Source organism: Anser cygnoides, chromosome 30 (assembly GCF_040182565.1).
Source record: "Anser cygnoides isolate HZ-2024a breed goose chromosome 30, Taihu_goose_T2T_genome, whole genome shotgun sequence".
In the NCBI taxonomy this organism is placed as follows: Eukaryota; Metazoa; Chordata; class Aves; order Anseriformes; family Anatidae; genus Anser; species Anser cygnoides.
Genome location: NC_089902.1, coordinates 3,417,480 through 3,427,610, shown reverse-complemented (window position 1 = coordinate 3,427,610; position 10,131 = coordinate 3,417,480). Strand labels below are relative to the sequence as shown.

Below are 10,131 nucleotides of genomic sequence, written 5' to 3'. Positions count from 1 at the left end.
GGCAGCAGCAGGAACATGTCACGCAAAGGGACTGTGAGGTCCCTTGTGTCTGGAGGTGGCAGGTCAGCCTTGGCTTCTCCCTGGGATGTGCACTTTGGGGCTGACATCTGCCAGTGGCCCTGCTAGGCCAGCAGAAGGCCCCTGCTTGGCATGCTGACTGTGGGATCCCCTCTGCCTCCATCCCCAGGACAACCCAGACAGAAAGAAGGCCCGCACAGAGGTTGTCCTGTCCCTTCTGCTTGAGTCCAGGACTGGACAGCAGGAGGCACAAGGCTTGGCTGTGTCTAGCCAAGAAGCTGCAAGGCCAGCAGCAGGCCCAGGCCTTGGGAGATGCTGCTGAGGTGACTTCTGTCTGCTTGGCTGACAGGCCGCAAGGAGCCTGATGGGTTGGGATGCCTGCTTCAGGAGTGGTTTCCACCCTGATGGAGCTTTCTTTGGTAGTAGGAAAGAGCAGGAGAGGAAAAACTGCCACAAAGTGCACCTTGGAAGCGTGGCACTGGCGGCAAGGAGAAAGAAATGTCCCTCAAAGGGTCGTGCTGTGGTGCTAGAGGTCACCCAAAGAGTGTCTGTAATCAGACACAGGCTTTGTGTTTTAAGGAACAGCTGATGAGGGTTGACGAAACATGGGTGAGATGATGGAAAGTCCTGGATGAGAGCAAGATGGTGGACAGAGATGGGTGTCTGCAGACTTCAAGGAAATAGGGAGAAGTGTGGAACAGCATAGGAAAGCCTGCAGAGGAGAAGGCAGAGGGTGCTGGCAAGAATGGAAGGCCCCAACAGCCCTGACGTTTGTCCTTTTGGCTAGAGCTTCTGAGGAGACGAGATAGAGTCATTGCAAAGGGGCCTCACTGCTTCCTTGATACCCTGTGCAGGGGTGGGGAGGTGTCCTAATGAAGTTCTTCTAGTGGCATCACACTGCCCACCACATCATACAGACCCCAAGAAGAGCCCTGAGCCAGACGGGGGGGTGCAGGATCACCCCTCCCAGGGGCTGGGGTCAGGCCTTGGCCCTTCTGCTTCACCAAAACCAACCAAGACTTTTCTCAGCACAGCGCTTTGCCTGGCTGGAATCATGGCCTCCAGTTATCTGCCCTAACAAGTCCCTGGGGAGGCTTTGTTAGTAAGAGCCCTCAGTGGGGCCCATTAATACTCCAAGTCACTTCAACTTTTCCTTCTGACTTTACTTTCTCAAGCAGTTGCATCATTCTCCTCTCAGTACCCAAGTTTCATAGACTCAGCACCAAAATACGCCACGGATCTCATTAAAACAGAGAATCTCCTAAGAAGCCATATCTCTCCCACAGTTTTCTTCAAGTCTTCAAGACTTGTTCAGCTAATTGGAGAGCTTTCATGGTGTAGTTAAGGAGGAAGATTTCAAAGAGCATCTAATAGAAATCTTTCCTCGTTTTAAAGGCTGAATTTTGTTGCATTTCAGTTTGGAGCATCATTTTCCTATAGATATTGGTCTAGGGTTTCTCCTTTGAAGCCCTGCTTAGGTAGAAAGAGCAGGGTTTGTCCTATTTGAAAACAAAGAATAGGAAACCATGCGGCAATTTAAAAAAAAAAAAAAATTTAAAGTACCTTATTTTTTCGCCTCCAGTGATGTTTACCTTCCAAAAAGGATGACTGTTCAAGATTTATTTTACACTAATTAATAGGAAATTTTAAATAGTAGTGTTAATATTAATCCATATCATACAAATACAATGAGAAATGATGAGTTTCTTGCTAAGGAAACCATTAAACAGACTGCTGAGAGATGGGCGAGCTGGAACTCACTGAAACTCAAAGCAGCAACTGGGTTGGTGAGAGCGGTCAGAATGATCAAAGAATAAGGGGAGGGCAAAGCAGGAGACCCATGGGAAGTGCATAGGTCCAGACAGGCAGCTGGAAAAGGGACATTCGGCAGGGTCTGTGTAATCAAGTCAGGTTTTGTGCCTGGAAGATGAGGGAACACACCATGATAGACAAAGCGACGACAATGCAAGCACAGGTGAACACCAGTATTTCTTCTCCTGCGATGGATATACCTCCTGAAAATTCACATTTCTTCAAAATAGAAATTATCATTCATGTGAGACATTTAATGGAAGGGGTTGAATTATTTGAGCTGATGAGTAGTTGCTTTATTAGTTAAGTACTAAAATAAATTACTGGGCATTGAGGCAGAACTTTGCTGTGTGAAAATAAGTATAACCAGGGAAAACCTCCTGTGGCCCCGTTGTGATTGAGGCACTTCCCTGGACCAGCAGATGTCAGAAAAGACCTGCCGGAGACCGGAGCCCTTTGGGAAAATCAGGTGGAGCCAGGTGGAGTTCCCAGGGCACCTCCACTGCCAGCAATGGTCTTTCTCCTTGAAACTGCAGCCCAGCCCAGCACAGGAAACCCCTTCAAAGACAAATCCCTTCTTCAGTGGGTTCCTGGGACTGCTCTAGATTTGAAATGCCTGTTGGAAACCCATGATATTCTTACTCCTACTTAACCCATGATACCCCTTATTCGTACGAGACACTTGAACACCCGTTTACCTTCCTGGGTCATCTCTAGCAAACTCAGGATGAAAAACTCAAGTATAGCACGCTTCAAATGGCTGAGCCAGAACCCATCAACTTGTCTCACTTTGGAAATGGTCCCCGTTCAACTAAGGTTTTGAAAGTGAAAAATGTGAAATGACCCGTCAAGTCAATGCGCAGAGTAAGGGAAAGTCACTCATATTGTGCTGGAGTAGCAGAAGGGAAAAAGCATTGCACTGTGCCTCAGAGTAATCAAGGAGACCTAATCCAGTTCATCTGTGAGATAAAGCAGAGTGAAGGACGTTGAGTTGTGGCCTAACATGAAGAAGGATGTACATGACTGGTGAAGGAGCTGTCTTTTTGTGCCATCACCAATGCAAATTACACAAGAACTACATCAAATAAAGGTAAGCTGTCCCACCCTGGCCCTGTCACACCACGGGGCAGCGGAGGGACCTTTTTCACTTTCAGCCTCTTCTTCAGAGAGGCTTTGCCCTCTCCCTGCGCACCACGGGGCAGAGCCTGGCCCTGGATGCTCCGTGAGCGCCGTGCAGGTCGTGGCAGGCTGCGGTGAGGGGACGAATGCCCTGGGCCCCCTTCCTGCTCTGCCCAGGCCAGCAAGGGCCCCGAGCGGCCTCGTGTCCCCTGCCCCTGCAGCTCGGGGCTCCCTTCCCCAGCCCTGGCTCTGCAGCACCAAGCCCTGCTGGGAGCCCTCCCCTGCATGCTGCCACCGCTCCCTGACGCTGCTGGTGCCCTCTGCCGGGCACTGCCCAGCCCAGCCCAGCCCCTGCCCACCTCTCCCCACCTCCCGGTCCTTGCCTGGTCACCCAGTCTTGGCCCTTTCCGCTTGTTCACTGAAGGTCTCTGAGACCTTTGTGCTGTGGCCTCGCTGTGTGTCCCGGCATTGCAGAGCTCCCATCAGCCCGTGCATCCTTTGGCTTGGCTTTACTGTGAAGACCCACTCTCTGCCCACCCAACACAAGGCACACAGCATCCCAGGAGAACCCTTAGGGTATCCTGGTGGCTCCCGATACCTCCCTGATGCCACCAGCCCTGTCACGTTTCAATCCCAGGAAGATGCTTCTTGACCAGTCAGGGCCTCCAGGGGCACTGGGATTCCACCAGTGACGATTCAGTCCAGCCCTGACTCCCTCACCCCCCACCCCATGCCCTCGTGCCCCTGTGTCCCGGTGGCACCCAAGCACATGAGTGAGGCTTTGAGCCTGGCATTCCCTGAGCATCTTCTGCACTCCACTTTGGGAAGAAGAGCCCTGAGCACTGAGCAACTTCACTTTTAGTACCCAGATGCCACAATGGAGGCCAGGTGTCATTTAGGAATAAACACGTTTACAGAAAAAATCTCAGTCAAACAAAGGGTTGGTCATCTGGAAAAGAGGAATGAAAGCAAATATTTAACTGCAAACAGAATTACAAACAATACTACACATAAAGGTGAAATTTGGCTCAGATTAACTTGAGTGAAACTAGAAAAGTGAGATAGCCAAATCATTGCTATGTAAATATTACCACTAGAAGCATTTTCTTCAGTGTGTCTTTCAGGTCCTGGTTCCTCATGCTGTAGATGAGGGGGTTCACTGTTGGAGGTACTACCACATATAAAACTGCCACCAGCAGGTCCAGGGATGGGGAAGAGATGGAGGGGGGCTTCAAGTGTGCAAACATGATAGTGCTGATAAAGAGGGAGACCACGGCCAGGTGAGGGCGGCACGTGGAAAAGGCTTTGTGCCGGCCCTGCTCAGAGGGCATCCTCAGAACAGCCTTGAAGATCTGCACATAGGACACCACTATGAAGACAAAACAACCAAAGACTAAAGAAACACTAAACACAAGTGCCCCAACTTCCCTGAGGTAGGCATCCGAGCAGGAGAGCTTGAGGATCTGGGGGATTTCACAGAAGAACTGGTCCACAGCATTGCCTTGGCAGAGGGGCAGGGAAAATGTAGTGGCCGTGTGCAGGACAGCATTGAGAAAGGCACTGCCCCAGGCAGCTGCTGCCATCTGGGCACAAGCTCTGCTGCCCACGAGGCTCCCGTAGTGCAGGGGCTTGCAGATGGCAATGTAGCGGTCGTAGGCCATGATGGTGAGAAGGGAATACTCTGCTCCAACCAAGAAGACAGAAAAGAAGACCTGTGCAGCACACCCTTGATAGGAGATGGCCCTGGTGTCCCAGAGGGCATTGACCATGGCTTTGGGGAGAGTGGTGGAGATGCAGCCCAGGTCAAGGAGGGCGAGGTTGAGGAGGAAAAAGTACATGGGGGTGTGGAGGCGGTGGTCGCAGGCTACGGCGGTGAGGATGAGGCTGTTGCCCAGGAGGGCAGCCAGGTAGATGCCCAGGAAGAGCCCGAAGTGCAGGAGCTGCAGCTCCCGTGTGTCTGCGAATGCCAGCAGGAGGAACTCGCTCACAGAGCTGCTGTTGGCCATTTGCTGGTTCTGGGCATGGGGTTCTGACCAAGTATGGAAAAGGCAGTAAGAAAATACAACAGAATTGTCTGTTAATATGTGATTCAATTTCAGCCTATTAACCAGACATTAGGCAGGTCCCTTTCACGAGCTCTGACTGGGGCTGCCTGAGGCTGTCCCTGGGAGGAGGGGACTCTGCTGTGGGCAGTGTAGTTAACAGTCCTTACCTATAAAAAGAAGTAAAGAGGAACATGGAGTATTCTCAGATTATTTTAACTCTTGATGTGAACAAATTTTTACTCCCAAGTCCCCTAACGGCAGACAAGGGCTATGGCGATTTCTTTTTTCTATACTGTCATTCCTGCTGCACTACAAGTGAAACCTTGTGGATCCTCAGTGTCACAGATACTGTTCCTCTGGTGCAGAGTGTACTTCAGAGAGCACAGCCAGTCTGTCCATCAGTTCTGGTCTCAGCTGCCCTGTGCTGGTGGGAGAGGAGAGCAGCGATTGTCCCAGGGAGGTGCCTGAGCCCTCCCTCGCACAGCATTTCTGGCAGCAGCTCCCTATCACTGCCTGCCCATGTCCCTGCTGCCTGCCCGTGTCCCTGCTGGGAGCCGCTTCTGTGTCCCCACGTCTCCTCCCTGTCCATGCTCACAGACCCCATCCCACAGTCTATGTGCTCAGATTCACTCAGATTCCCCTCCACAACAGGAATCTGAAAGCACAGAATCCAAAAATCTCAGATTAACCAAGCCTCAGTCTTCCCCTTCAAATGCCTCCTTATAAATGCCATTCTCTACAGCATCTTCTACTCCTCGCTGGAGAAACAGACATCCCAACAGCCGCTATCAGCCATCGGATGTGCCAGCTGTAGAAGACCCCTCTGGCAACCCCACCTGCATGGCCCTGCTGCCAGAGACTCACAGTGCCAAGAGCCTGCAGATCTGTCCTGCCACACGCTACCCTCTGTTGCTGCGCTCCTCACTGCCTCCAAGCCCTCTCTCCTTCTCTCCTCTCCCCGTGCCAGCTGCGGTCAGAGCCCCCAGCCCTGCTGCGCTGTGCACAGGAGCTGCTCCTGGGCACAGCTGTCTCTCTGCAGCGCTGCCCGCTTGCCACGAGCTCCCCTTGGGCCCAGGAGCCCGGCCCAGCTCAGCAGCACAGCACCCGACCATGGCATCGCTTGCTCTGTGCCATTGGGCTCCCTCGAGGTGTCCCCAAGGCCTCAGGGCTGACAGCTCCCGAAGGCAGCAGGGTCTCTGCTGGGCTGTGGTGTTTCAAGCAGACTGAAGTCATCACTGACTGCCCTTCTCTGAACACAGGAGAGATGACTTTTACAAGTGTGATTTGTGCCGTTGAACTGTTATTGTCAAACATGTTGTGCTTTAACCTGTCAGGCACCGAAGCAATACCGAGCTGTTAGCTCACACCCACCACTCAAAAGCTTATTTGTTGAAATATAGACAGTTTAACAAGACAGAAAATAAAGCTATAAGAATAACAGTAACAATAATAATAAAGAATAACACATTTTATTATTATTATTATTCCACGTATAACGCAAGTGATGCAGAATGCAATTGCTCATCACAGACTGACCGATGCCCAGCCTTTCCCCAAGCAGGGGTCCCCCCGAACCTGGCCACTTGCACTTCATGTATCCGTGCCTCTAGGATGGAGGTAGATTTATGCATCCCATTTTCTCATGGCCTTTCCATGGTCACACAATTAAAACCACAGGGTTGCACGTAGTATGCACCCACTATATCAACTTTCTTGGGCAGATGGACACTTACACCTGATAGCTGAGCTATTGGTTTGTGCAGGTGGGGAGGAAGATGTATCCTCTTGTAGCTGTTGGAACTCATGAGAAAGTTTCTCCATAGATGAGACACAGGCTCATAGGGAAGAAGAGAGACTTTCTTTGTAATGCCAGAGCTGGCTAGCCGATTCATCCACCACGGGTTCTTCTTGGTCTTTCGAGGTCATTACTGCCAATGAGTTGGCATATGATGATGGTGTACTGTGTACAAACGTCTGCCACATGGGTCATGGGCACTTGACTTCATCTGGATCTTTGGACAGCTGTTTGTTGTCTAGGTTACTATCAATTACTTCCAACATGGCTAATTCCCTCAGGTACCGGATACCCCTCTCCATGTTGGTCCACTTTCCTGGTTGTCATACAAGATCTTTCTTGAAGGAATACCTTTCGTTCAAGCATGACAGGATTAAGTTCCTTGTGTCCTTTTGCAATGGCTTTGTCAATCAAAATCCGGCTGTTTGGCTTCCCTGCCCTCTAATTCCAGGCTATTGGCCCTGTTCTCCCAGCACTGGAGCAGCCAGGTGACAATGTGCTCACCAAGATGATGGCTGAAATCTTTTCCCATATCTCCTAGATAACACTGGGATAGGGACCAGTTGGTTTCTGATGCTTATATGATCTCTTCTTGTTTGTCCTCCTGCTTCCATGATGGCCCAGCTTTGAAGAAACCTGCCTTATCTTCTCCCTCCTTTCTTGACTGGGTAGGAGTTTCTTCACTTTCTAAAGAAAAACTGGCTTCCACACCCATTGTTTTCTCTTTCATAAAGAGGCAACCAATAGTGGCACAGTCTGGTTCTCTGGCCCAGCCATGGAGCCCATTGCAGGGGCTGGAGTGGCTGCAGGGCCCATCACAAGAGTTGTTCTGGCTGCAGGGCCTTTCAGAGGAGTTGTTCTGGCTGCAGGGCCTATCGCAGGTTTGGGAGTGGCTCTAGAGCCTGTCACAGGGGTTGATTAAACTTTGGGTGCACCTCAGGAGCTGGAGTGCCTGCAATGCTTGGTGCAATGTTTGGAGTGGCTTTGGACAGGCTATATGCCTGTCCTGGAGGAGAAGGGGGAGGTGCAGGAGAAAGGGAGAGGGAAGAAGTGGTGAAAAGCATCCCCCACTGTCCATACCAGTTCCACCCACCATCATCACCCACCCTGCATAGATTTACTCCCTGAGGAGAGAAGGCAAAGAGTATAAAAGAGTGTAATTCTAAATAATTTCTAAGAAATGAAGAGATGATTCCTGAGGTATTGAGGGGGCAATAATTTTATCCTATCATAAGTCAGTGCTGTCCAATACAGCAAAAAAGTACCTTAAACCAGCCCCCAGAATTGATGAACAGCCTGACATGGAAGACAGACAGTTAGCAATGTGCTATACAACACAATTCTGAAAACAAGCACAACAGACCCCAGATCAAAAAGATCGACATTGTGATCAGCAACTGTTAAACTGATCTAATGCTTAGAACAACTCACTTTTAAAAGGCTCTGGTCAGATCTGTCATCTCAACCTTTGTGCTCCACACTAGGCACCAAGAAGACTTGCTGTGGTTTGACCACAATAACAAACAGCATTTGTTATTATTATATATTATTATTCTTAATATATTATTATCAATAATATATTATTAATTTATTAATATAATAATATATTATTATTATATATTATATTACAATATATTATTCTTAATTTATTATTATTATTATTATTGACACAAATAGACTAAGGAAATGGTATTTTTGTGAGCATATCAAAAGACAGAAAAGATGGCTGGTGGTGATCAGTTGGAAAGTGTTAGATCTGAGCATGACAGACATGGTATGGAATAAGCGGTGAATATTGTCCTAGTTTTTGCTGCAGAAGAGTAAATTTTTCTTCCTAGTAGCTGGTATGGTGCTGTGTTTCATATTTACAGAATTACAGAACAGTTTGGGTATGAAAGGACCTTAAAGATCGCATCATTCCAACTCCCCTGCCATGGGCAGAGACACCTTCCACTAGACCAGGTTGCTCAAAGCCCCATCCAACCTGGCCTTGAACACTTTCACAGATGGGGCATCCACAACTTCTCTGGGCAGCCTGTTCCTCACCACCCTCTGAGTAAAGAACTTCTTTCTAATGTCTAATCTGAATCTACCCTCTTTCAGTTTAAACCATTACCCCTAGTCCTATCACTGCTCTCTTTGATGAAGAGTCCCTCCCCAGCTTTCCTGTAGGCCCCTTTAGGTACTGGAAGGCCGCTGTAAGGTCTCCCCGGAGCCTCCTCTTCTCCGGGCTGAACAACCCCAACTCCTTCAGCCTGTCTTCATAGGAGAGGTGCTCCAGCCCATTGATCATCTTCGTGGCCCTCCTCTGGACTCATTCTAATAGATCTGTGTCCTTACACAGGGGGCCCCAGAGCTGAACTTGGGGTTTGGCCACACCAGGTCTGAGTTACAGAGGGACAATCATATCCCTCATCCTGCTGAACGTATTTCTGGTACAAGCCAGGATGCTGTTGGCCTTCTTGGCTACCTGAGCACACTGCTGGCTCATACTCGGCCATCTATCTACCACTATCCCCAGGGACCTTATCACCAGGCAGCTGTCCAGCTTCTCCTCTCCCTGTATGGTTGGGGTTGTTGTTCCCCAAGAGCAGGACCCAGCACTTGGCCTTGTTGAACCTCAGAGAGTTGACCTCAGCCCATGGGTGCAGCCTATCCAGATACCTCTGCAGAGCCCTCCTACCCTCGAGCAGATCAACACTCTTTCTGAACTTGGTGTCACCTGCAAACATACTGAGGGTGCACTCGATCCCCTCATCCAGATCACTGTTAAAGATATTGAAGAGAACTGGCCCCACTACTGGGCCCTGGGGGACACCACTAGTGACTGGCCTCCAGTTGCCTTTGGCCCCATTCACCACAATGCTTTGGACTTGGAGACTCAGCCACTTTTTAACCCAATGAAGTCTACGTCCATCCAGGCCTTGAGTTTCTCTGGGAGAATGCTTTGGGAAGTGGTTTCAAAAACCTTATTGAAGCCTAGGTAGCCAACATCCACAGCCTTTCCCTTGTCCACTGAGCACATCACCTTGTCATAGATTGAGATCTGACTTGTCAAGCAGGGCCTGCTTTGGTAAACTCATGCTGACTGGGCCTGATCACCTGGTTGTCCTGGAAGTGTTGCGTGATGGTACTCAAGATAATCTGCTCCATGAGTTTACCTGGCAAAGAGATCACACTGACAGGCCTGTACTTCCCGGGATCATCACAATCAGGGTGAGCCACCTGCCTGCAGCCATTAACAGCTGACAGAATGGAGCAACTGTCCAGGGGAACCTGGAGAAACTGCAGGATTTTGCCTACAGAAACCTCTTGACAGTTACCAGGAGAAGAGCCCAGGCC

General features: G+C 49.8%; 1 protein-coding gene across 1 annotated transcript; it reads right to left on the bottom strand.

Moving 5' to 3' along the window:
- Positions 1 to 4,025: 4,025 nt before the first annotated feature.
- LOC136787722 (olfactory receptor 14C36-like) lies at positions 4,026 to 4,979 on the bottom strand. The gene has a single exon (XM_066985038.1). It carries the CDS (start codon positions 4,953 to 4,955, stop codon positions 4,026 to 4,028), a length of 930 nt encoding a protein of 309 aa, XP_066841139.1. The 5' UTR covers positions 4,956 to 4,979.
- Positions 4,980 to 10,131: the final 5,152 nt, after the last annotated feature.